At 44.9% G+C, this 27,599-nt stretch overlaps 1 protein-coding gene across 3 annotated transcripts in view; it reads right to left on the bottom strand.

The window, feature by feature from the left end:
• ankfn1a (ankyrin repeat and fibronectin type III domain containing 1a) overlaps positions 1–27,599 on the bottom strand; it is a 234,714-nt gene that overhangs the window by 25,000 nt on the left and 182,115 nt on the right. For all 3 annotated transcript variants that reach the window (XM_045723336.2, XM_014212988.3, XM_045723338.2), the window contains 9 exons: positions 19,610–19,717; positions 12,037–12,136; positions 11,785–11,917; positions 11,265–11,381; positions 10,932–11,147; positions 9,942–10,108; positions 3,277–3,451; positions 2,158–2,326; positions 450–616 (listed from right to left, as the gene is read on the bottom strand). In XM_045723336.2, the coding sequence (XP_045579292.1) occupies positions 450–616; positions 2,158–2,326; positions 3,277–3,451; positions 9,942–10,108; positions 10,932–11,147; positions 11,265–11,381; positions 11,785–11,917; positions 12,037–12,136; positions 19,610–19,717 (1,352 nt within the window). The remainder of the gene's footprint in view (positions 1–449; positions 617–2,157; positions 2,327–3,276; positions 3,452–9,941; positions 10,109–10,931; positions 11,148–11,264; positions 11,382–11,784; positions 11,918–12,036; positions 12,137–19,609; positions 19,718–27,599) is intronic.

Below are 27,599 nucleotides of genomic sequence, written 5' to 3'. Positions count from 1 at the left end.
AGCAAGTTTTAATCACTACAACTGTGTATGTAAACTATATATATATATATATATTTCATATGCCGTAATATGAAAACACATTACCTAGCAGCAAATCCCAAGCAATTACAGTAAAATACTGTACCCTGCCTCCCTTCAATTAATTTAATTTATTCATTACAATTAATGTAAAAATATTACAGTAAGATGCTGTACTGTACATTTACAGCATAATACTGGCAGCAGAGTTGCCAGCAAATTACTGTAATTATATAATACAGCTGTGTTGCTGTAATTATTACAGTAGGCCTATTTACAGTATAATGCTGTATTGTATAATACAACACTGTTTTTCTTACTGTTAAACATGTGACAGCATCCCTGCTGTAAAGCAAAACTACAGCATTTAGCTGGCAACTCTGCTGCCAGTTTCATGCTGTAAATGTACAGGGAAAGTTATATCTCCCTACCTGTATATAGTCCAGTATATGTTGGTGTCTCTGTTTGGCAGTGGCAACCTCTGTGTCCATTATGGCCTCTCGCAGTGCCTGCTGGGTAATAAGTGCATCCAGGTCCAAGACAGATGACATGCGGCAGTACAGACTGATGCACTTCTCCTTGTACGCACTGAAATGGACTGGAGAGAGAAATATATAAGAATGTCATATTAATACTGTATAACAAGACATATATAAACCAATGAACTTCTTATTCGCACAGAAGTGGACTGGAGAGATAAATATATATTTGAATATAAAATATAACCTCAAACTTCTCCCTGTATTCACAGAAATGGGCTTGAGAGAGCAATATATTTTTGAATATAAAATATAGACTCCAACTTCTCCTTGTACTCACATAAGTGGGCTGGAGCGAGACAAATATATATCAGAACATGCAATATATAGACTAAATCACTTCTTGTAGGCACAGACATGGACTGGAGAGAGACATATACAGTGTTAATACTGTATAACGAGACATACATTGAGTGTAAAAAACAATAGGAACACCTTCCTAATATTGAGTTGCATCCCCTTTACCCTCAGAACAGCCTCAATTCATCGGGGCATGGACTACAAGCATTTGTTAGTTATGTCAAGTTGGCTTTATGTCCTTTGGGTGGTGGACCATTCTTGATACACACAGGAAACTGTTGAGCATGAAAAACCCAGCAGCATTGTAGTTCTTTAATCCTTTGTCTTTCCCATTCACTCTCTGAATGGCACACATACGCAATCCAAGCCTCAATTGTCTCAAGGCTTCAAAATCCTTTAACCTGTCTCCTCCCCTTCATCTACACTGATTGAAGTGGATTTACCTAGTGATAGCTGATCATAGCTTTCAGCTGGATTCACCTGGTCAGTCTGTGTCATGGAAAGAGCAGGTGTTCTTTATGAACTTCTTCATATTCACACAGAAGTGGATTAAAGAGACAAATATATATCAAAATATACAATATATAGACTAATTCACTTCTTATACGCACGGAAGTGGACTGGCGAGATTGTTATAATTGTGTTTCTAAATCCTTGTTATGCATTTTATTCTGCATTTGTAAACAGAGCACCCTTGTAAAATACATCAGTCTCAATGGGACTAGCCTAAAAAAATAAAGGTTTGATCAAATAAATAACTATATCAGAATATATGTTAACAGCATATAACAGGTGTATAACAGGTGTATAACAGGTGTATAACAATACATTTAGTGACTGATGAACGTGTCTTTGTATTCACAGCACTACTAATCTCTGGGGCTAGTCTGACTCTGAGAGGGGGTCAAAGGTCAGATCAGCATGGCGCTGCTCTGGAGCCCTCAGAGAGACTGATTTAATGTGTGGCCCTAGGTATCAGAGGAAAAGAGAGGAATCTACAACCACTGAACTAACACAGAGAGAAAGAGATAAACAGAGCGAGAGAGAGTGCGAGAGAGAGAGAGAACAGAGGCTAACAGAGAGAAGGAGAGGGAGGGAGAGAGGAACAGAGAGCGAGAAAGAGAGAGGGAGAGAGAGAGAAGGGCCGAAAGAGAAAAAATAATCTCTCACTCATTCAAGGGAGCGTGAGGGAGAAAGAGAGAGAGATGTACACAGGGATAGAGGAGGGAGAGATGGGAGAAAATAGATGTTCCAACAAGATGAGGGGCTTAACAGAAGGCAGTGGTCAGTGTAGACGTACCCAGCTCAAACATTTGTAGAGGGAGGTTGAGAAAGCCGGAGTGGGGAGTGTAGGGGTTGCTCTGTCCGGGAGCGGTACACACATCGTCAGCCGCCGGCAGCAGCAGCAGAAAGGAAACATTATGACCCAGCTCCAACACCTCGTGAGTGTAGATACGGAAGTGCTTGGCCTGCAACCAGACATGAACACAGTAAGAATATGAACAGGGGCAAAGATGGACACATACAGCCGGGCGCGCACACACACACCCACGCGCACATGCGCACACAGGCAGGGACACACACACCCACGCGCACACAGGCAGGGACACACACACCCACGCGCACATGCGCACACAGGCAGGGACACACACATTCACTAAGGCACAAACGACTCATCGAACCCACATTCCAACTCGTCCCTCTATAAGTGTCTTGGTAAATGTTCCCCTTGCCTTGTATTTCCCCTTTATCTCTAAAGTAATGGAATACTTTGACAGTGAGATGTGATAGACATTCTGTCTGTCCAGTTCTTTTTAGAAAATAAACAGCATGATGTTCTGTTCGTCAGGAATGTCAGTATCAGAGTGCTGAGGCTAGCTATGTGGTGGTGCCTCCGTCCAAAAAATGACACCCTATTCCCCATGTAGTGCACTACTTGTAAACAGGGCCCATAGGGCTCTATATAGGAAATAGGGTGCCATTTTTCTGAGGCAGACACCACCACATAGCTAGCCTCAGCACTCTGATACTGACATTCCTGAAGAACAGAACATTGTTGTTTATTTTTCGCTACACCCGCAATAACATCTGCTAAACACATGTATGTGACCAATACATTTGATTTGAAGACACTCAGGGAGATAGATGGCTTTCAGAGCCCAGCTGATTTGTGTTATAAACAACTCTGAGTAAAGAGAGAGTGTTCAGAGGTAGAGAGAAGATAAAAGATAAAACAGAAACTATAAACTTAATAGAGAGGCTAACGTCAGGCCCATCAACCATCCAATATGGCTCCTGTCAGAGAAGGACCTGATGAGAGATGGGTTTTATGTGCCTGGCACAGAGCTACTGTAGAGACAGATTGGTGTGTGTGTGTGTGTGTGTGTGTGTGTGTGTGTGTGTGTGTGTGTGTGTGTACCTGGTGCAGAGGTAGGTTGATGAGTTTGAGCAGGGCCTTGAGGGAAGTCTGTAGCTCGTAGTAGAGGAGCGGTGTGTTACTGTCTGTCGTTTGATCCACTCCCTCTCTCTCTCCCGCCGTTCTCTCCTCTCCATCCTCTAGGGTTGACAGTCTCTGCAGCCAGTCCCACTCTTCCCTGAGAGAGAGAGAGAGAAAGAGAGCGAGAAAGAAGAGAAACACCTGATGTAAGCAGGAATAAGATCGTAGGTTCCAAGTTGTTGTGATGGCTCTGTGTCGGAGCATAGCACTGAGCAGCAGAAAAGTAACATTAAAGTAATGGGCTGTGACTCTGAAGGCTGATGCTGCCCAAAACATTACGATGCACCAATAGAGTATCACTATGTCCATCGGTCTGTTTATGTGTGTGTGTGTGTGTGTGTGTGTGTGTGTGTGTGTGTGTGTGTGTGTGTGTGTGTGTGTGTGTGTGTGTGTGTGTGTTTGGGGATCTTTGTTTTGCTCCAGGGAATTTCCCTCGGACCCCCACTGTGTTCTGTGGTGCAGTCTGTGGAAAGACCTAGTAAATCACATCTTCCACTGCCCCTGGACGTGTGGGTGTATACTTCCTTGCCAGCAACAGTGAGTGTATGTCTGCCTGTCTATATTCCTCTTTACCTGAAACTTATAGTGTGTGTGTGTGTGAAGTCCTCTCCAAAGTGCGAGTGTGTGTGTAACTGGCCCAGTGGGTGTATATACTGTATAATACTCCCTGTGTCAAGCTAACCACTGAGGTCACCTCTACCACCTCAGACCAATGTCAACAAACAACTCATTTACACAACTAACACAAACACACGCACCAACGCACAGAGAACACACACGCACACCCATACACATCTCTGTTTCACCTGTAGAGAGAAACTCAACACCTCTATCTCACTTCTATCCCATTTAGAACTTTCTCTCCTCTCCCCTCATCCCTCTCTTTCTCTCCTCTCCCCTCATCCGTCTCTTTCTCTCCTCTCCCCTCATCCCTCTCTTTCTCTCCTCTCCCCTCATCCCTCTCTTTCTCTCCTCTCCCCTCATCCGTCTCTTTCTCTCCTCTCCCCTCATCCCTCTCTTTCACTCCTCTCCCCTCATCCCTCTCTTTCACTCCTCTCCCCTCATCCCTCTCTTTCACTCCTCTCCCCTCATCCCTCTCTTTCACTCCTCTCCCCTCATCCCTCTCTTTCTCTCCTCTCCCCTCATCCCTCTCTTTCTCCCCTCTCCCCTCATCCGTCTCTTTCTCTCCTCTCCCCTCATCCCTCTCTTTCTCTCCTCTCCCCTCATCCCTCTCTTTCACTCCTCTCCCCTCATCCCTCTCTTTCACTCCTCTCCCCTCGTCCCTCTCTTTCTCTCCTCTCCCCTCATCCCTCTCTTTCTCTCCTCTCCCCTCATCCCTCTCTTTCACTCCTCTCCCCTCATCCCTCTCTTTCACTCCTCTCCCCTCGTCCCTCTCTTTCTCTCCTCTCCCCTCATCCCTCTCTTTCTCTCCTCTCCCCTCGTCCCTCTCTTTCTCTCCTCTCCCCTCATCCCTCTCTTTCACTCCTCTCCCCTCGTCCCTCTCTTTCTCTCCTCTCCCATCATCCCTCTCTTTCACTCCTCTCCCCTCATCCGTCACTTTCTCTACTCTCCCCTCATCCCTCTCTTTCTCTCCTCTCCCCTCATCCATCTCTTTCTCTACTCATCCGTCTCTTTCTCTACTCTCCCCTCATCCCTCTCTTTCTCTCCTCTCCCCTCATCCGTCTCTTTCTCTCCTCTCCCCTCGTCCCTCTCTTTCTCTCCTCTCCCCTCGTCCCTCTCTACTCTCCCCTCATCCCTCTCTTTCTCTCCTCTCCCCTCATCCCTCTCTTTCTCTACTCTCCCCATCATCCGTCTCTTTCTCTACTGTCCCCTCATCTGTCTCTTTCTCTCCTCTCCCCTCATCCCTCTCTCCTCTCCCCTAATCCCTCTCTTTCTCTCCTCTCCCCTCATCCCTCTCTTTCTCTCCTCTCCCCTCATCCCTCTCTCCTCTCCCCTAATCCCTCTCTTTCTCTCCTCTCCCCTAATCCCTCTCTTTCTCTCCTCTCCCCTCATCCCTCTCTCCTCTCCCCTAATCCCTCTCTTTCTCTCCTCTCCCCTCATCCCTCTCTTTCTCTCCTCTCCCCTAATCCCTCTCTTTCTCTCCTCTCCCCTAATCCCTCTCTTTCTCTCCTCTCCCCTCATCCGTCTCTTTCTCTACTCTCCCCTCATCCATCTCTTTCTCTCATCATCTCTCTCTTTCTCTCCTCTCCCCTCATCCCTCTCTTTCTCTCCTCTCCCCTCATCCCTCTCTTTCTCTCCTCTCATCCCTCTCTTTCTCTCCTCAACTGACCATGGGCACAACACTCTCCAGTTTCTCTACATCTATCAATAGCCAAAGCTCCCAAGTATTTCCATGATCTGTAGATGAAAATACATGAGGCTTTGGCACAGTGTCTGTAGCATAATATTACACTGTCAGATCCAAATACACATTGCTGCCCTTCTAGAGTCTGCCTCTCTGTCTCACACACTAACACGAGGGAGGGATAGTGAGAGAGAGACAGTGAAATAGAGAGAATAGAGAGAGAGAAAGAGGGATGAGAGAGAAGAAAGTCTGTCTGACTGCAGTGTTTTCTTGAGATGAAGGGGAAAAACGCAGTCCAATGTTTCCCTTTGTTTCTCACTTCCCACTGTATCTAGGACCGCAGCACAGCTAACTAGAACCACAGCACAGCTAACTAGGACCGCAGCACAGCTAACTAGAACCACAGTACAGCTAACTAGAACCACAGCACAGCTAACTAGGACCGCAGCACAGCTAACTAGGACCGCAGCGCAGGTGACTAGGACCGCAGCACAGTTAACTAGGGCCACATCACAGCTAACTAGGACCGCAGCACAGTTAACTAGGGCCACAGCACAGCTAACTAGGACTGCAGCACAGTTAACTAGGGCCGCAGCACAGCTGACTAGGGCCGCAGCACAACTAACTAGGACCGCAGCACAGCTAACTAGGACCGCAGCACAGCTAACTAGGACCGCAGCACAGCTGACTAGGATTTCAGCACAGCTGACTAGGACCGCAGCACAGCTAACTAGGACCGCAGCACAGCTAACTAGGACCGCAGCACAGGTGACTAGGGCCGCAGCACAGCTGACTAGGACCGCAGCACAGCTAACTAGGACCGCAGCACAGCTAACTAGGACCGCAGCACAGCTAACTAGGACAACAGCACAGCTAACTAGCACCGCAGCACAGGTGACTAGGACCGCAGCACAGCTAACTAGGACCGCAGCACAGCTAACTAGGACCGCAGCACAGGTGACTAGGAGCACAGCCCAGCTAACTAGGACCGCTGTTAAAACAGCCAGCTTCAGTCAGCTGATTCTAGCCATCCTTTATGGCTAGTTCTAGTCGGGCAGCTTAGTCTCATATTCAGAGGACCCCCACTTTTGTTAGTGTCTTATTGGTCAAGGTCACGCCAAATACTTATCACCACATCTCATTCAGCCTATCAGCAGCCTTGATTCCCGGGACTTCTGTTTCAGTTAGTCTGTAACACCAGCACACTGTGTGGTCAGAAATGTGCTTTCCCCATCCCGATTAGCACTTCCAAAGTTTTGTGGTCTATTGTGTATAATTAACTCTGCTAGCTAACTAGCATCCAAGAACTCTGCTAGCTGACTAGCGTCCAGGAACTCTGCTAGCTGACTAGCGTCCAGGAACTCTGCTAGCTGACTAGCGTCCAGGAACTCTGCTAGCTGACTAGCGTCCAGGAACCCTGCTAGCTGACTAGCATCCAATAACTCTGCTAGCTGACTAGCGTCCAGGAACCCTGCTAGCTGACTAGAGTCCAGGAACCCTGCTAGTTGACTAGCGTCCAGGAACTCTGCTAGCTGTAGCCAAGGAGCATTGCACACATACTTCTACCTATTCCTCCCAGCCCCATAGAAATCAGATCTGATATTACTCAAACACACACACACACACACACACACACACACACACACACACACACACACACACACACACACACACACACACACACACACACACACACACACACACACACACACACACACACACACACACACACACACACACACACACAGACACATGCATGCATTAGTACGCACACACAAACACATACTCACAGCCTCAGAGTCAATGTAACATAATACTGTAGGTAGATTAGCGGTGAGTGTCCCAGTAGAGAATGTGTGTAATGCGGTGAATGTTAGCTGACAACATCAGAGGTGTAAACAGCGAGTTGGCATTCCTCTAAGTCAGGGATCATCAACTAGATTCAGCCGCGGGCCGATTTTTTCTTGAGCAGATGGTCAAGGGGCCAGAACATAATTACAAATAATTTGTAGACCGCAAATTGACCGCAAGAAGCCCAAACAGATATAATGTTTGAATAAAACATGAATCATTTCAAACCTTGCTTACATTTGAGTGCGATTCCGTGTCTCTCTACTATGCGTGGGAATACTTGGGAACAGATTTCTTAAATTAAAATCACTTGGAGCTGAATTCCTGGTGTTTTTACAGTCTTATTTTTCTGCTCAGAATACTTGGGGGGACAAATAACAACACCTGCGGGCCAAATTCGGCCCGGGGGCCACCAGTTGGGGAACCCTGCTCTAAGTTAATGTTCTAACAAAAACTGTTACGGTGCCAAGTCCTAGACCTAATACCACCTAGAAAACAGACAGACTCTAATACCACCTACAGTATACACAGCCAAACAGCCAATCTAAAAACAGACCTGTAGTTACTCAGCATAGAGTTCTCATTCTCAAATTCTGTGAATTGATTCGGGGCGGGAGGGTTTTGAGCTTGTGTGTGTGCACCTTTCAGCCTACTCCAGCTCTCTCTCAGTCACAGCAGCTGCAGCCTCTAGCAGCACCAGGATTCCAATATTGGCTGGGCCAGAGACATTTGTTGGCATGATGAAATGTATATTTCTGATTATTGAAATGCTTCAAATTGTGATACGAATAGGCTGGAGTGTACTCGGGAGAATGAAGATCCCCAATACGATGACAGGCAGCCCATCTCAGTATCAGAAGAAGCCCATATTCCAATGGCAGATACATCCTAACAAAATAAACCCTTTGACTGTCCTGCTAATGTGCCTTACTGGACCTTGTAAACTATCCAAAGTAGACCCATTACTGACTCAAATGTTTCCTTAATCAAACATACATTTAAAACAAAGGACTTTTTAACGATTATTCAAATGTATGTTTGGTGTTTGGCAGACAAGCAAGTTATTTATTGTTTCATTATTCAAGGCTACCTTTGTTATTTCATTTAAAAAATAAAATGCTTGATTGTATTTAAAGGCATGAACGACTCGTATGCTGTGTACCGACATGAATTAATGATTGATTGATTATATCGAACTAGGCTAAGAGACGTTAAGACCTAAAAAACAGGGCATGCTTACACAGCTCTCTGGTGGATAGATTATATAAGGCTACTACGTGAGTCAAGTGCAAAATAATACACTTGATTTAGGATACATCTTGGCATGCTAAATGTTTCTGATCAGTGATAGATGAGAAAACAAATAAACGAGCGACCTCCACTTGGCCAGCCAGAGATCAATCAACCAAATATACAGGCGGAGATTCAGTGACAATCACATTGACTGATTATCAGACAAGTTACAGGCATTTGGTCGGGAGTAGGACAGGCTACTATGTGAGTGAAGAGCAAAATCAACTTGTTAAACTACATAACATGCTAGCAACATGTTCTGATCAGCTAATATATGAGTAAGCTAGAATAAAGATAAACATGTGCACTCACCTCAACTTAGCAAACATTTTCCCAGCCTAAGTGTTACCAAATATCCAAACCGGGATTCAGTTAAAACAAAAATCTGACATCGATTGATTTATCTAGACCTTTCCCACACGCTTGTCTCAAAGCAGCGTGATGGCGCTGTCCCAATCAAACGGTGCTGAAATTATCATATAGGTGACCACACACTACCATTGCTTTAAATTAGTATAATGGTTGGATATGACTTAGGGAATTTCAGTATAAGCAAGAATTTGATACATGCCTTTAATTGCATTAGCCTACTTTATTCAAATATTGTTGTCATTCAGTTGATCATTTCTAAGGTGAGTTTCCTCGCCTCCTCACTCCGCTGCCGCCTGCATCCAGCCCAAGGGCTGTTTCCTCGCCTCCTCACTCCGCTGCCGCCTGCATCCACCGCATTGCTCTCAATACGAGTTTAAATCAATATACTGTTTTCTAGTAATATGGCTTTTATTTCAGGTTCGGGCTCATTTAATTTCTGTGATGTCGGTCCGAGCCTGGGCTCGGGCTTCAGCTCACCATGCTTAGGTTGGACCGGGCTAGAATTTTGGAACCATGTTGCAACACTATGATGGAGGAGCTGTCCAAAATCAACCTCTCTTGAAGTGATGCTCAACATATTTCATGGAGGGAGTTCATTGCAGCCTTAAACTGATGTCACATGAAGTAATCTGGATGCAATTTTGGTTGCTAGCTACAAAGTTGCATCTTGGTTGCTCTGTGTGTCACCCCCTACAAATCCAAAGGTAATGTAAAGGTAAGAATAAGTAAGACAGTAAGTATACATCCAGCTGTGGTGAGTCCTTACCTGGAGACATTGGCGTTGTCTCGTACCCGCGTGTGGCACAGCATGTTGGGCATCCTCTGTGGCACCAGCACCCTGATCTGGTCTACAGAGCTGCTGAGCTTCAGGTAGCCCAGGTACAGACCTGGGACCAGGCGATGCTGGCTACGCCTCTGGTAGGCCAAGATGTCCTGAGGAGGGACGGACAGAGGGAGGGAGGGAGGGAAAGAGAGAGAGACAGAGAGAAAAAGGGGAGAGAGAATATACAGGGTCAGTGGATGAATGTGTGTGTGTGTGTGTGTATGTGTGTGGTACCTGTATAGTGATGAGCAGTATGTCCAGTGCATAGGGTCATAATCAATTATTTATATATACACTAGATGACTGACAGGGGGCGCTGTAATGAAGCCATCTTGGCACTCCCCCATCATGTAACAAATATTTTGGAAGCTATAGAAATGCATTAATTAATGTCTACATTTGCTTTTACCACGTTTATTCTATTATAGACACATCAATGCATACTTTAAATGATATAATGTGAGGTAAACATGTTCCTTAAGGTATAATCTTTTGAAAGTTCTAATGTTACTGTCCCCACTACAACAAAAAATACTTAAATACATGTAATTCTGTCCATGAAACATTTCATTGAAATACTGTAGAATTCCATTCATTCCTATGGAGGACTGCTTCTTCTGGGGAGTGCCAATATGGCCGACCGGTGGCTTCAAAGCCTCTCATTCAGGGTTTATATACATCATTGGTTATAATATATGCTACTTAGCAGACATTTCTATCCAAAGAGACTTACAGTTGTGTGTGCATAAGTATGGGTGATACCTGGAATCAAACCCACTATCCTGACGTAGCAAGTGCCATGCTGTACCAACTGAGCTACAGAGGACCACTATGATGTGGTTATGGTAGGGTTATGTTATGGTGGGGTTATAGTAGAGTTATGGTAAGGTTATGGTAGGGTTGTGGTAATGTTATGGTAAAGCTATCTTCTACCTGTATGGTTATTAGCAGTATGTCCAGTGCGTAGGGTTCCTCAGGTGTGGACAGACTCTTCCTCTGGCTCTGTAGCTTGGACACCTGCATCCACTTCCCATTGAAGAAGGAGTACTGGCTCTCCATGTCCCTGATCGTCAATAGCAATACATTACCATGACGATCCTTGATGGGCTCGTAGTGGACACGCCCCAGGTTGTGGGTGCCTAACAGATTCTGAGAATGACATCAGTCGATCAATCAATCAATGAATACACCAATAAATCCGTCTATCTGTATGTTTGCGTATCTATTCATCTCTCACTCACATACCACACACATACGCGAGTGTACCTGTAGTTGCCCGGCGGCAGACAGCATCTTCTGTCTGGCCTGTAGAGTGGAGGAGGAAGACATGGAGACAGACATACTCTGTCTCAGCCACCGCACATCCTCCCACATACATGACAACTACGGAGAGAGGGAGGGACATTTTAGTCATTTAGCAGACGCTCTTATCCAGAGCGACTTACAGTAGTGAATGCATACATTTCATTTCATGCATTTTAAAAAAAAAAATTGTACTAGCCCCCCATGGGAATCAAACCCACAACCCTGGCGTTGCACACACCATGCTGGCATTGCAAACACCATGCTCTACCAACTGAGCCACAGATAGAGAGAAATAGAGAGGAGAGAGAGAGAGAGACTGCACCATGAAGACAATCTAGAAATGGTATCATGGTACATTCATTTTTACTCTGCTAAGTATAAAGTGAAATGCAGAATCCTGCTTGATGCAGTTTAGTCATACAAAAAATCTATTCAATGTGGCCACTGTTCTTGATATAATGTACTACATTACCCACAATACCTTAGTGAACCAGAGGAAGTCCTGCATGAGAGAGCTGCCGTAGGAGTCATCCACCTCCACTATAGGGATCTGGTCCTCTGCGGTCACCAGAACACTGTCTTTGTGGTAAAACACTGCCGCCAGGTAAACCCCCCTATAAAACCAGCACAATGGAACCGTCCAGCTCAGTTACACAATGGAGAGTCTCCAATTTGAACAGTCCATGATGTACATCCAGGTGGTGTAATTTACACAAAAACACTACTAGCTCACCTTTTGAGTGTCTTGACGAACTTGTTTGAAGAGTTAAACAGGTGCTTGAGACTTCTGGAGACGGACTGCTTACGGCTTGGGTTCTGGAGCTTTGATGTGTCTGAGAGTAGGAGAGGAGACAGGATGAGGAAGAAGAGAAACTGATTACTTGTCTTCATAGTAAAGAAGACATTTGACCTCTTATTTGTCGGTCTCATTACTTCTGCTGTTTTGAACATGAACTAGTGTCTGTATGTCTGTTTGTGGGATGATTTGAAATACTCAAATGCAGTCAGAATTAAAAAGCTGTCATAGTAGTGTCTATAAACCCAGGCCTGGGTGTTATTGTGTTATAGTGTCTTGGTGTTTTGTGTGTTTTTCAGTATTGTAATGATGTTATTCCCTATATGTTGTTCGCTATTCAAATGCTGTTACGACAACCAACCCTGCTAACTGTGCTATTCTTGATGTTGTTGTAGTTATCCGTCGTTGGTCACCGGATTATCGCAGGTGTATGTAGTCTCCCGTTAGTGTTTTAAGAATCCCAGCGCTAACACACAGCTGCATGGTTCTGTCTGACTTTTGCAATTGACCACGGAGTGTCTCTGTATGTGTTTCTCCATACTGTTACAATGTTATTCCCTGCATGTTGACCAGTATTGAATTAACTGTTATTGTACAGAACTTGAACATATGTCTTCTAATTGTTTATTCAGTACTGTAATTGTTTTTACTGTCTGTGTTCAGTAAAAAAGTACTAGGACCTTGACTTTCTAAGGAGAATAGTGAGTCTTACTTTATCGGGGTGAGAGAGAGTGGATGGTTTGGAGAGAAAGGGATCGACAGCGAGAGAGAGAGAGAGAGAGAGAGAGAGAGAGAGAGAGAGCGAGAGAGAGAGAGAGAGAAAGGGATCGACAGCAAAAGAGAGAGAGAGAGAGAGAGCGAGAGAGAGAGAGAGAGAGAGACAAAGAAAGCAGGAGAGAACAACCTTCTTGACTGTGTGTAATGTCGTGTCCTTTTCTGGCAGTTGAATGAAAGGAAACAATCACAAAACAACAGCAGGGGAAGAGTGAGTGAGTCAGAAATAAGAGGTTCACAGTGCTGGTCAACTGTCAAGCTTCAGTGACACTGCGTTGTTTTATCTCAGTCTGTTCAGCTGTCTATCCTCCATAGCCCCTATCTAACCCTGTATCACCCCCCTCTCACCCCATCACCCTGCTATCTGCCCCATGACCCTTGGCCCCAGTGATGCCAATCTCCAGACCACAGGGACTCTACCAGCTAATTAAACACATAATCACAGCATGGAAACACAAGGCAGTCAGACAGACTGACCACAGTACACTGTTAGCTAACTCTACTCGGTTCAGTCACGATTTCAGTCAAAGTATCATTGCCCTAAGGATGGATGGATGGAGGGAGGGAAGGAAAAATGAAATGTGCCCATGCCACGGTCTGGTAATGTCACTCACTCCCATGGGACAGGAGAGATGGAGGGAGGGGAAGGAGGGATGGAGGGAGGGATACAAGAAGGGAAGGGAGAATTCTTCCTTGTGAAGCCCCTAATGGCCTGAGGATCAGGATCTGACGTATATATCCCCATTATCAGACTAAAGATTGAGGCTCTCTGCATGTCTCCATGTCTCTCTGTCTATCTCTCTCCATGTCTCTCTGTCTATCTGTCTATCTCTCTCCATGTCTCTCTGTCTATCTCTCTCCATGTCTCTCTGTCTCTCTGTCTATCTCGCTCCATGTCTCTCTGTCTATCTCTCTCCATGTCTCTCTGTCTATCTCTCTCCATGTCTCTCTGTCTCTCTGTCTATCTCTCTCCATGTCTCTCTGTCTATCTCTCTCCATGTCTCTCTGTCTATCTCTCTCCATGTCTCTCTGTCTCTCTGTCTATCTCTCTCCATGTCTCTCTGTCTATCTCTCTCCATGTCTCTCTGTCTATCTGTCTATCTCTCTCCATGTCTCTCTGTCTCTCTGTCTATCTCTCTCCATGTCTCTCTGTCTATCTCTCTCCATGTCTCTCTGTCTATCTCTCTCCATGTCTCTCTGTCTATCTCTCTCCATGTCTCTCTGTCTATCTCTCTCCATGTCTCTCTGTCTATCTCTCTCCATGTCTCTCTGTCTATCTCCTTCCATGTCTCTCTGTCTATCTCTCTCCATGTCTCTCTGTCTATCTCTCTCCATGTCTCTCTGTCTATCTCTCTCCATGTCTCTCTGTCTATCTGCTTCCATGTCTCTCCATGTCTCTCTGTCTATCTCTCTCCATGTCTCTCTGTCTCTCTGTCTATCTCTCTCCATGTCTCTCTGTCTATCTCTCTCCATGTCTCTCTGTCTATCTCTCTCCATGTCTCTCTGTCTATCTCTCTCCATGTCTCTCTGTCTATCTGTCTATGTCTCTCCATGTCTCTCTGTCTATCTCTCTCCATGTATCTCTGTCTCTCTGTCTATCTCTCTCCATGTCTCTCTGTCTATCTCTCTCCATGTCTCTCTGTCTATCTGTCTATCTCTCTCCATGTCTCTCTGTCTATCTCTCTCCATGTCTCTCTGTCTATCTCTCTCCATGTCTCTCTGTCTATCTCTCTCCATGTCTCTCTGTCTATCTGTCTATCTCGCTTCATGTCTCTCTGTCTATCTCTCTCCATGTCTCTCTGTCTCTCTGTCTATCTCGCTCCATGTCTCTCTGTCTATCTCTCTCCATGTCTCTCTGTCTCTCTGTCTATCTCTCTCCATGTCTCTCTGTCTCTCTGTCTATCTCTCTCTCTGTCTATCTGTCTATCTCTCTCCATGTCTCTCTGTCTGTCTGTCTATCTCTCTCCATGTCTCTCTGTCTATCTGTCTATCTCTCTCCATGTCTCTCTGTCTATCTCTCTCCATGTATCTCTGTCTCTCTGTCTATCTCTCTCCATGTCTCTCTGTCTATCTGTCTATCTCTCTCCATGTCTCTCTGTCTATCTCGCTCCATGTCTCTCTGTCTCTCCGTCTATCTCTCTCCATGTCTCTCTGTCTCTCTCTCCATGTCTCTCTGTCTATCTGTCTATCTCTCTCCATGTCTCTCTGTCTATCTGTCTATCTCTCTGTCTCTCTCTCCATGTCTCTCTGTCTATCTGTCTATCTCTCTCCATGCCTCTCTGTCTATCTGTCTATCTCTCTCCATGTATCTCTGTCTCTCTGTCGATCTCTCTCCATGTCTCTCTGTCTATCTCTCTCCATGTCTCTCTGTCTATCTCTCTCCATGTCTCTCTGTCTATCTCTCTCAATGTCTGTCTGTCTCTCTGTCTATCTGTCTATCTCTCTCCATGTCTCTATGTCTATCTGTCTATCTCTCTCCATGTCTCTCTGTCTATCTCTCTCCATGTCTCTCTGTCTATCTATCTCCATGTCTCTCTGTCTATCTGTCTATCTCTCTCTGTCTATCTCTCTCCATGTCTCTCTGTCTATCTGTCTATCTCTCTCCATGTCTCTCTGTCTCTCTGTCAATCCCTCTCCATGTCTCTCTGTCTATCTCTCTCCATGTCTCTCTGTCTCTCTGTCTATCTCTCTCCATGTCTCTCTGTCAATCTCTCTCCATGTCTCTCTGTCGATCTCTCTCCATGTCTCTCTGTCAATCTCTCTCCATGTCTCTCTGTCGATCTCTCTCCATGTCTCTCTGTCTATCTCTCTCCATGTCGCTGTCTATCTCTCTCCATGTCTCTCTGTCTATCTCTCTCCATGTCTCTCTGTCTATCTCTCTCCATGTCTCTCTGTCTATCTCGCTCCATGTCTCTCTGTCTATCTCTCTCCATGTCTCTCTGTCTATCTCTCTCCATGTCTCTCTGTCTATCTCTCTCCATGTCTCTCTGTCTATCTCTCTCCATGTCTCTCTGTCTATCTCTCTCCATGTCTCTCTGTCTATCTCTCTCAATGTCTGTCTGTCTCTCTGTCTATCTGTCTATCTCTCTCCATGTCTCTATGTCTATCTGTCTATCTCTCTCCATGTCTCTCTGTCTATCGCTCTCCATGTCTCTCTGTCTATCTATCTCCATGTCTCTCTGTCTATCTGTCTATCTCTCTCTGTCTATCTCTCTCCATGTCTCTCTGTCTATCTGTCTATCTCTCTCCATGTCTCTCTGTCTCTCTGTCTATCTCTCTCCATGTCTCTCTGTCAATCTCTCTCCATGTCTCTCTGTCTATCTCTCTCCATGTCTCTGTCTATCTCTCTCCACGTCTCTCTGTCTCTCTGTCTATCTCTCTCCACGTCTCTCTGTCTATCTCTCTCCATGTCTATATCTTTCCATGTCTCTCTGTCTATCTCTCTCCATGTCTCTCTGTCTCTCTTTCAATCTCTCTCCATGTCTCTCTGTCTCTCTCTCTCCATGTCTCTCTGTCTCTCTTTCTCCATGTCTCTCTGTCTCTCTCTCTCCATGTCTCTCTGTCTCTCTCTCTCCATGTCTCTCTGTCTATCTCTCTCTCTGTCTATCTTTCTCTCCATGTCTCTCTGTCTATCTCTCTCCATGCCTCTCTGTCTATCTCTGTCCATGTCTCTCTGTCTCTCTGTCTATCTCTCTCCATGTCTCTCTGTCTCTCTCTCTCCATGTCTCTCTGTCGATCTCTCTCTGTCTCTTTCTCTGTCTCTCTCTCTCTCTGTGTCTTTCTCTCTGTCGCTCTGTTTCTCAATTTCAATTTAAGGGGCTTTATTGGCATGTAAAATATTTTTGCATCGCCAAAGCAAGTGAAATATATAGTAAACAAAAGTTAAATAAACAAAAACTAACAGTAAACATTACACTCACAAACGTTCCAAAGGAATAGAGACATTTCAAATGTCATTATGTAAATATACAGTGTTGTAATGATGTGCAAATAGTTAAAGTACAAAAGGGAAAATAAATCAACATAAATATGGGTTGTATTTACAATGGTGTTTGTTCTTCACTGGTTGCCCTTTCTCGCTGTCTCTCTCTGTCTCTCTCTCTCTCTGTGTCTTTCTCGCTGTCTCCCTCTCTCTCTTTACTACTCTCTCATCTACTGACTACAGCTTTAACGTTTAGGTATTCAAAACATAGTTAACTAGTTTAATGCTCTCTATTAATATTCTCCAAAAACGCTTAGAGCATCCAGCATTGTTACAATTAAAAATGTGTGTATTTTCATAAGACAGTAATATTTTCAGAACAGATGTCACGTCCTGACCAATATTTAGGTATTATTTCTATTATATTTGGTCAGGACGTGGCAGAGGTATATTTCTTTTGTATTATGGGGTTTTGTGTGTGGTGTAGTGGGGTGTATTAGTTTGGTATAGGTTCTAGGTTTGTTTTTCTATGTGTAGTTTTGGGCGCTGGACTCTCAATTGGAGGCAGGTGTTTCTAGTTGCCTCTGATTGGGAGTCCCATAAGTAGGTGTGTGTTTGTTTGGTTTTCGTGGGTAGTTGTTTTTGCACTGCGTGTTGTGTGCCTGCAAAACTGTTCCTGTCGTGTATATTGTTTTCCAGTGGATGCGTTACTCCTTTTTTGAATTAAAACATGAGCATCCATATTCCCGCTGCAGTTTGGTCTATTCAACACAGCTCTTTATGTGACAACAGAAGAAGGTGCTGGTGACTTGCTAGGCTTTAAGTCTACGTGTATTTCTGTTTCCACGAGGTTAACTGCTTTTGACAAGTGGATAATATGACAAAGGCTGCTTGATCCTCGTCACAGAGAATAAAAAGAGAAAGGAGAGAGAGTGAGAGAGAAACAGGATTGGTAGAGATTAATGAGGTGAAGACTATTCCATCTGATCCAACTACTACTGCTGGAACAAACAGACAGAGAGGGGGAAAGGGTGGAAGTGAGGAAAGAGAGGGAAGAGAGATGCGGTGAGAGAGAGTGTGTGTGTAAGAGAGAGAGAGAGAGAGTCAAGGAGAGAAATCTCAAAAGCTCATCATACAGTTTGGAGAGGTTGCTTACATAGCTGGGCAGTGAGTGAGAGTGAGAGACAGAGAGAGAAAGAGTGTGTGTGTGTGAGCGCAATATTGTGTGTGTGATCCATTTGGGGCTGGTGGTGTGTGTTTGTGTGCGAACATGGTAGTGTGTGGGGTGTCTGCGGGGGAATACAGGGTGCAGTGTGCCACACACCCCTCTCTCTGTGCTGTGCTGGTAGTGTAGGTCCTCTCAGCTCCACATATACACATCAGTAATGAAGATAATCTTCCTGGCAAATGAGTGGTTTGCTCCCAGCCTTCTATAGTGGTGGCATTGTACCAACCTCTGATTCATTTTGCAAATGTATTTTTTAACACTGACACGCCAAAAATAAACTATGTCAACACACACCCCACAGAGCGAGGGTGCGCAGACACACACACACACACACCCATGGTCAGACACACACACCCATGGTCAGACACACACTCACACTACTAGAGTGAGTAATTAACTGAACACTCTAACCATAAATTCAAACAACTCCAAATAATTGCCTAGAGAAGTTTTTCACTTCAAGTTTAACACATTTTTTTCTGTCCTTCCATGAGGTTGCTCTCTGTTTTCAAGTGTCTGTCCAAAATCCACTTTGACAAACAATCTCACACACCCCATCTCTTTCTAGTGTACATATTCTACTACTCCAGACTGTGTGTGTGTGTGTGTGTGTCGTGCGTGGCTGGCTGGCAGCGAACCCACTGACATCATAGCTGTTCACTCCTAAGCGGTTGAGTGACGGTGGGTTTTTCTCCACCCCCCGCCAACAAACACACATGCACGCTCCCTCTCGGGGAGTCCCACATTAGACATGAAGCTGCCGTTTGTGCGTGCTGGGCAACTTTCAGCACCCAGCCTGCACAGCCGCTTCTCTATACCTCTCTCCATCCATCCCTCCATCTATCCCTCCCTCTCTTCCTCCTATCCCCACACGCCACCACGAAGATTGGGGTCAAGCACTAAGCCAGACACTGAGGCCGCATCGTACCACCAACACACGTGCACACACACACTTGCTAACGCAACTCTACCTACCCTGTGCTGTGCCCACCAGAAAGATGCCCATGGGACTGATCTGAAACCAGCTAGTATCCATCATAATGGTCGAGAAATCCCCCAACCTGATGGTGGATCTGATCTTATGAACAACAACTACCTCCAGCGCTGACTGCCACTCACGGTGGGCTTTAGTAGCTCTTACCATCTCTCTCTCTCTCTCTCTCTCTCTCTCTCTCTCTCTCCCTCACCCTCGGTGTATTTTCTCTACCAGCATGATGATTTACAAAGCAAGGCTATACGGTTGACATGCTAAAACACATAAATGTGTATAATCCAGAATGGATAAACGTATTAAACATTATTTATGTACACACGGACCCCTGGCGTGTAAGGGGGGGCAGTGACGAGAGGAGTGCCTACTGTTTGTGTGTGTGTGTGTGTGTGTGAGAGAGGTACTGTGAGAGGCCATTCATAGCATACTGGAGTAAAAACACTTTTAGTTTCATGCTTCATTTATTCACTTTAATACAAAGTTAATCTACTGGAAGAAGTGTGGCCTTAGAGTGAGAAGACACACACACGGACACACAAACACACACACTGATGGAGAAGAGAGAGCTGTTTTATGTGTCTGTGTGTCTACTCACCTCCGCAGCTGTAGTGTGTGTGTGTAGCGCGGACCTGTTGCAGCAAGCGCTCCATAGCCTCTATGTGCCCTCTTCTCCTGGGCTCACGACCATCACTCTCCCTCCAGTCTAAAGATTAGGGGGTAGGGGTCAGGTTTTGGGGGTTAGGGGTTAGGGGATAGGGGTAAGGGGGGAAATGTAGGGGTTGAAGATAGAGATACACTACAAAAGTATGTGGACACCGCTTCAAATTAGTGGATTCAGCTATTTCAGTCACACCCGTTGCTGATAGGAGTATTAAATCGAGCACACCGCCATGCAATCTCCATAGACAAACATTTGCAGTAGAATGGCCTTACTAAAGAGCTAAGTGACTTTCAACATGGCACTGTCATAGGATGCCACCTTTCCAACAACTCTGTTCGTCAAATATATGCCCCGCTAGAGCTGTCCTGGTCAACTGGAAGTGCTGTTATTGTGAAGTGGAAAGGTCTAGGAGCAACAACGTTTCTCAGCAATGAAGTGGTAGGCCACACAAATCAAATCAAATTTTATTGGTCACATACACATATTTAGCAGATGTTATTGCGGGTGTAGCTTAATGCTTGTGTTCCTAGCTCCAACAGCGCAGTAGTATCTAACAATTCACAACAATAAACACAAATCTAAAAGTAAAAGAATGGAATTAAAAATTATATGAATATTAGGACGAGCAATGTTGGAGTGGCATTGATGCTCACAGAACTGGACCGCCGAATGCTGAAACGCGTAGTGTGTAAAAACCGTCTGTCCTCGGTGGCAACACTCTCTACCGAATTACAAACTGCCTCTGGAAGCAACGATAGCACAAGAACTGTTCGTCGGGAGCTTCATGAAATGGGTTTCCATGGCCGAGCAGCTGTACACAAGCTTTAGATCACCATGCACAATGCCAAGCGTCGGCTGGAGTGGTGTAAAGCTTGCTGCCATTGGACTCTGGAGCAGTGGAAACGTGTTCTCTGGAGTGATGAATCATGCTTCAATATCTGGCAGTCCGACGGACGAATATGGATTTGGCAGATGCCGGTAGAACGCTACTTGCCCCAATGCATAGTGCCAACTGTAAAGTTTGTGGAGGAAGAATAATGGTCTGGGGCTGTTTTTCATGGTTCGGGCTAGGCCCCTTAGTTCCAGTGAAGGGAAATCTTATCGCTACAGAATATAATGACATTCCAGACAATTCCAGACATTTCAATTGGGCTCCTGAGTGGCGCAGTGGTCTAAGACACTGAATCTCAGTGCAAGAGGCATCACTGCAGTATCTGGTTCAAATCCAGACTGCATCACATCTGGCTGTGATTGGGAGTCCCATTGGACAGTGCACAATTGGCCCATTGTCTGGGGTAGGCTGTCATTGTAAATAAGAATTTGTTCTTAACTGACTTTCCCAGTTAAATAAAGTAAAGTCTGTGCTTCCAACCAGTTTGGGGAAGGCCCTTTCCTGTTTCAGCATGACAATGCCCTTGTGCACAAAGCGAGGTCCATACAGAAATGGTTTGTTGAGATTGGTGTGGAAGAACTTGACTGGCCTGCACAGAGCCCTGACCACAACCCCATCAAACACCTTTGGGATGAATTGGAACGCTGACTGTGAGCCAGACCTAATCGCCGACTTCACTAATACTCTTGTGGCTGAATGGAAGCTAGCCCCCACAGTTCCAAGATATAGTGGAAAGCCTTCCCAGAAGAGGGGGGGGGACCAACTCCATATTAATGCCCATGATTTTGTAATGAGATGTTCGATGAGCAGGTGTTCTCATCGAACATCAGCTTTGCAGAGTGTGCAAAGCTGTCATCAAGGCAAATTTTTTGGCTATTTTGAAGAATTTCAAATATAAAATGTATTTTGACCTTAGGATACATTTGAAACTTGTATTGTCGTAGCCTAGTGGAGACCAATATCTATCTTTTGGTTACTACATGATTCCGTATGTGTTATTTCATAGTTTTGATGTCTTCACTATTATTCTAAAATGTATAAAATAGTAAAAATAAAGAAAAACCCTTGAATGAGAAGGTGTGTCCAAACATTTGACTGGTACTGTATGTATACCGGGCCAAACTGCGCAATCGGGGGAGAAGGGCCTTGGTCAAGGAGGTGACCAAGAACCCGATGGTTACTCTGACAGAGCTCCAGAGTTCCTCGGTGGAGATGGGAGAACCTTCCAGAAGGACAACCATCTCTGTAGCACTCCACAAATCAGGCCTTTATGGTAGAGTGACCAGACGGAAGCCACTCCTCAGTAAAAGGCACATGACAGCCCGCTTGAAGTTTGCCAAAAGGTACCTAAAGGACCCTCAGACCATGAGAAACAAGATTCTCTGGTCTGATGAAACCAAGATTGAACTCTTTGGCATGAATGCCAAGTGTCACGCCTGGAGGAAACCGGACACCATCCCAACGGTGAAGCATGGTGGTGGCAGCATCATGCTGGGGGTTGTTTTTCAATGGCAGGGGCTGGGAGAATAGTCAGGATCGAAAGAAAGATGAACGGAGCAAAGTACAGAGAGGTCCTTCATGAAAACCTGCTCCAGAGCACTCAGCTGAAGGTTCACCTTCCAACAGGACAACGACCCTAAGCACACAGCCAAGACAACACAGGAGTGGCTTCAGGAATAGTCTGTGAATGTCCTTAAGTGACACAGCCAGAGCCCGGACTTGAACCCAATAGAACATCTCTGGAGAAACCTGAAAATAGCTGTGCAGTGACGCTCCCCATCCGACCTAACAGAGCTTGAGAGGATCTGCAGAGAATAATGGGAGAGACTCCCCAAATACAGGTGGGCCAAGCTTGAATCGTCATACCCAAGAAGACTCGAGGCTGTATCGCTGCGAAAGGTGCTTCAACAAAGTTAGTAAAGGGTCTGAATACTTACGTAAATGTGATATTTCAGTTTTTTTTTTAAATAAATGTCACGTCCTGACCAGCAGAGGGTGTAGTTGTGTAGTATTTTGGTCAGGACGTGGCAGAAGATGTCTGTGTATGTTTGTTCTGGGTGTTGTGTTTCTATGTTGGTCTGTGTGGCTCCCGATCAGGGACAGCTGGTTATCGTTGTTCCTGATTGGGAGTCATATATTTAGGAGTATGTTTGTCACTTGGGTTTGTGGGTGGTTGTGTTAACACTGCTATGATTTTGTAAGTAGCCTGTTAGCATGTCTGGAGTCGTTCGTATTTATTGTTTTCTGTGTATACTTTGCTCTAAAATATTAAAAAGATGAGTATCCACATTCCGCCTGCAGTTTGGTCCCTTCAACACGGCAACAATTATGACAATAAATTAGCAAAAATGTCTAAAAACCTGTTTTTTCTTTGTAATTATGGGGTATTGTGTGTAGATTGAGGAGGAAAAAAACGATTTAACCTCTTGACGGTGGCCTAGGATAGGGGGCGCTACAGCGATTTTTGAAAAAAATTAGTGCCCATTCTAAACGGCCTCCTACTCAAACTCAGAAGCTAAGATATGCATATAATTAATACTTGTGGATAGAAAACACCCTAAAGTTTCTAAAACTGTTTGAATGGTGTCTGTGAGTATAACAGAACTCATATGGCAGTCAAAACCCCGAGACCGATCGTAACAGGATGTGGAATTCTGAATTGCGACTCAACTTCATCACTTTGCCTATTAATCACACCGTGAGCAATGGTTCATTGAGCACTTCCTATTGCTTCCACTAGATGTCCCCAGTCTTTACAAAGTGGTTTGAGTCTCCTACTGTGAAAACTGACTGAATGAGACGCTGTGGAAAGTGGTCACATGAGGAGGGCCATCACCATTATGACGCCGGCGCCCCTGGCTACCCTCCCCTTTCTAAACGTTTTGAAAGACAATGCAATCGTCCCCCTTGAATCTTATTGGAGCTCTGGTTGAAAAAGGCCCTAAAGATTTATGTTATACAACGTTTGACATGTTTAAACAAACCTAAATTTAAAAAAAATGCATTTTGTTGAAAGTGGAGTCCCGCAGCCGACGGATGTTTTGGAGCAGCCTTCAGAACGCGATAACAAGAACAAGCTATTGGGACGTAAAGGATTAATTTTTTCGAACGAAAATACATTTGTTGTGGACCTGGGATACCTGGAAGTGCTTTCTGAGGAAGATAATCAAAGGTAAGGGATTATTGACAATAGTATACAAGAGTAGATTTGATATGCGATTGTTCCAAGATGGCGCTGACCTGTAACGGTAGCCTATTTTTCTGAGTATCGCATCCCCTTTTATCGCAAAGTGTGATTACCCAGTAAAGTTATTTTTAAATCTGGCATTACAGGTGCTTTCAAGAGATATTCATCTATAAATCTTAGAATGACAATATTACATTTTTAAAATGTTTTCCAAATAGTAATTTAGTAAATTGTAGTCCTGTTTCACCGGATGCATTTGAGGGAAAATAGTTAGTCAACGTCACGCGCCGATGTAAAATGCTGTTTTTATATATAAATATGAACTTTATCGAACAAAAGAATGCATGTATTGTGTAACATGATGTCCTAGGAGTGTCATCTGATGAAGATTGTCAAAGGTTAGTGCTGCATTTAGCTGTTTTTTGGTTATTTGTGATGCATGTGGTTGGTCGGAAAATGGCTATGTGGCTACTTTTACGATATACTCCTCTAACATAATCTAATGTTTTGCTTTTGCTGTAAAGCCTTTTTGAAATCGGACAACGTGGTTCGATTCAGGAGAGGTGTATCTATAAAATGATATAATATAGTAATATATTATATAAAAAAAAAAAAAACATTTGTTATGCTAATGGCGATAGGATTTTTCGCTGGATGTCCAGCCCGACCAGGGGTTAATCAATTTTAGAATAAGGCTTTTATGTAACAAAATGTGTAAAGTCAAGGGGTCTGAATATTTTCCCAAATGCACTATATATTATAGGTACTGTACTTAGTTTTATTATTTGTATTAGTAGTTGTAGCAGTAGTTATTATTAGTTGTAGGCCTATTAGCTGTTAATGTACTTTAAAAAAAGTATTATTATTACTTAATTGCTATTATTATTTAGAAGTAGTTGCCATATTATTCCTGTTACTAAGTATTGTTTTTTGTTTTTTTTGGACACTCGAAAACGAGAAGGTACATCTCAAGAGATTTCTTCCTATAAATTTCAAATAATGGATGGTCACTGTAGCCCGGCACGGGCGGAGCGCTGGCACAGGGCGAACTGGGATGTGCTGGGGAATGAGGGCTGCCGTGCGTAGAGCAGGCGCAGGATAAACTGGGCCGAGGAGACGCACTGGCGGCCAGATGCGCTGAGCAGGCACACTCCTTCCTGGCTGAGTGCCAACTCTAGCACGGCAACGCTGCGGAGCCCGTACCGACTGCATCGGACTGTGCGTGCGGATGGGCGAGATAGTGCGCATCACCCCGTAATTCATCGCTCACCCCTCTGCACGCCTGCTCAGTCGTGCCCTCTCCGCCAGTACCTCCTTCCGGAATCTCGCGTCAAGCTCCGTGCTTGACTCCATGACTGGCACCGGTTTGCTCCACGGCTCTCTCCTGTACGCCCGGGAAGTTAGGTCAGGGCTCCCCCCTGACCTAGCCAAACTACCCGTATGCCCCCCCCCCAAAAAAAAATTGGGGGCTGCCTCTCAGCCTCCTCCTGACGTTCCAGCCGTTCTCCCAGTAACCCCATTCCACCTTCGCTGCCTCTATCTCCTCCGGTGGGCGGCGATACTCTCCAGGTTGACTCCAGGGTCCTTTCCCATCCAGGATTTCCTCCCAGGTCCAGGACTCCAGATACCTCTCCAGTTGCTCCCTTCCACGCTGCTTGGTCCGTCGGTGGGTGGTTCTGTCACATGCGTTGTAGAGAATAGACCAAGGCGCAGCGTGAAAAGTGCTCATCTTCTTTTATTCACGTGAACACTTAACCAAAATAAACAATACAACAAAACAGTTCCATAAGGTGCACAGACAATACGGAAAAACAACCACCCACAACCCACAGGAAAAAACAGGCTGACTAAGTATGGCTTCCAATCAGAGACAACGAAAGACACCTGCCTCTGATTGGAAACCATACTCGGCCACACATAGAAAATGAACATAGAACATTAATACTAGTACAAATCCCTATGAAACAAAACAACCCCAAAACACACCAAAAACAACACCCCCTGCCACGTCCTGACCATACTACAATGACAAATGACCCCTTTTACTGGTCAGGACGTGACACTCTAATGCTTCCTACAGTTGTGTAAAGTTGTCTGATAGTGGATCTCTACTCCGATTAGCTCATTCCATCTCATCCCACAGATGCTCCATTGGATTGAGATCTGGTGACTGGGCAGGCCACTTGCAGTAAGCTGAATTCACTGTCATTTCTGTGAAACCATTCCTGGACAATCCTAGCCTTGTGGCATGGGGCATTATCCTGCTGAAAAAAATATATTTGCAGATGGTTACACTGCTACCATGAAGATATGCACCTGACTGGCAATGATGTTCAGAAATCCTGTGGCATTCAAACATTGCTCCACTTTTATCAAGGGGCCCAATGTGTGCTATGAAAACACACCTCACACCATCACACCACCACCACTATCCTGCAATGATGACAGGCGGCATGATGGATGCATGTACTCGTGGTTTTCTCCATACCCTAGTCCTCCCATCAGCATGAAACAGCAGGGACCAGGATGCATCAGACCAGGCAATGTTTTTCCAATTCTCCAGTATTCTGTGTTTTCATTCCTTAGCCCACTGCAACTGCAGATTCTTGTTTTCTTCTGAAAGAAGTGGAACTCTGTAAGGTCATCTGTTGCCATACCCAATTAATGTCAAGGTACGTCAAGTTGTGCATTCTTTTATTGGTCTTTGGGCACCAATGTTGTACTGGACTGTCAGTTGACTAACTGTAGCCCGTCTGTTGCTCTGCACATTTCGTGTCAGCCTCCTTTGTCCTCGTTGATCAATGACCCATTTTTCGACCACTGACCTGCCGTTGGCTGGATGTCCTTTGTGTGGTGGACTATTCTTGATACACACTTTTGTCTTGCTCTTTCACCATCTGAATGGCACACATACACAATCCATGTCAGAACTGTTTCAAGGCTTAAAAATATTTCTTTAACCTGTCTCCTCCCATGCATCTGGATTTAACAGCTGACATCAATAAGGGATCATAGCTTTCACCTGGATTCACCTGGTCAGTCTGTCATGGTCACTCATTACAGTCAGTGTATAGCTTAATAACACAACATATATATATTGGTCTCCACTAGGCTACAACAAAACAAGTTTCAAATGTATCCTAAGGTCAAAATTAAGTTCAATCGTGGCCTGGGATGGTCTAGTGGTTAGGGACACTTCCATCAGTGCGCACATACAGTATGGGCCTACCATGTTGGCGTGGGTTTGATTCCAGCCAACGTCCTTCTGGCACAAATAACTCCACCCCCCCCGACTGACAAGATTTATTTAGACATTTCAAATATGGACAGCCCAAGGGTACGTGCAATGCCGTCAGGGGGTACGCCAAAATAAAAATGTGATTCACATTTTTTTATATAATTGTCAAACAGTCCATTTCTATTTCCAATGGGGCTATACATTTGGGTGAGATAATTCTCGCCTGAGTAGCCTCGTTTCACTGCCAAAAATAAAGTTAAACCATCTAGTGTTCAATGAAATAACAACACAATGTCAAATACTGGTAGGCTAGTCAAAGAATTAACATCCAATCACATTAACCATTACTCTCTCGCAGGAATTCCACTAACGGTCCGTATGTAGCCAAACGTAGCTGCTGCTCATGTTGGTATCTGTATTGATGGCACAAAAGCCATGACAGGGAAACATAGTGGAGTGGTAACACCTGTGCAAGCAGTTGCTCCCGACTCTAATTGAGTACACTGCAGCATCTACCGAGAGGCTCTTGCTGCCAAGGGAATGCCTGACAGCTTGAAAGACGTTTTGGACACTACAGTGAAAATGGTTAACTTTGTTAAAGCAAGGT

The sequence above is a fragment of the Salmo salar genome, chromosome 01, assembly GCF_965601325.2.
Source record: "Salmo salar chromosome 01, fSalSal1, whole genome shotgun sequence".
Lineage (NCBI taxonomy): Eukaryota > Metazoa > Chordata > Actinopteri > Salmoniformes > Salmonidae > Salmo > Salmo salar.
Note: the sequence above shows the minus strand (reverse complement) of the source record. Positions and strands in the feature narration are given on the sequence as shown.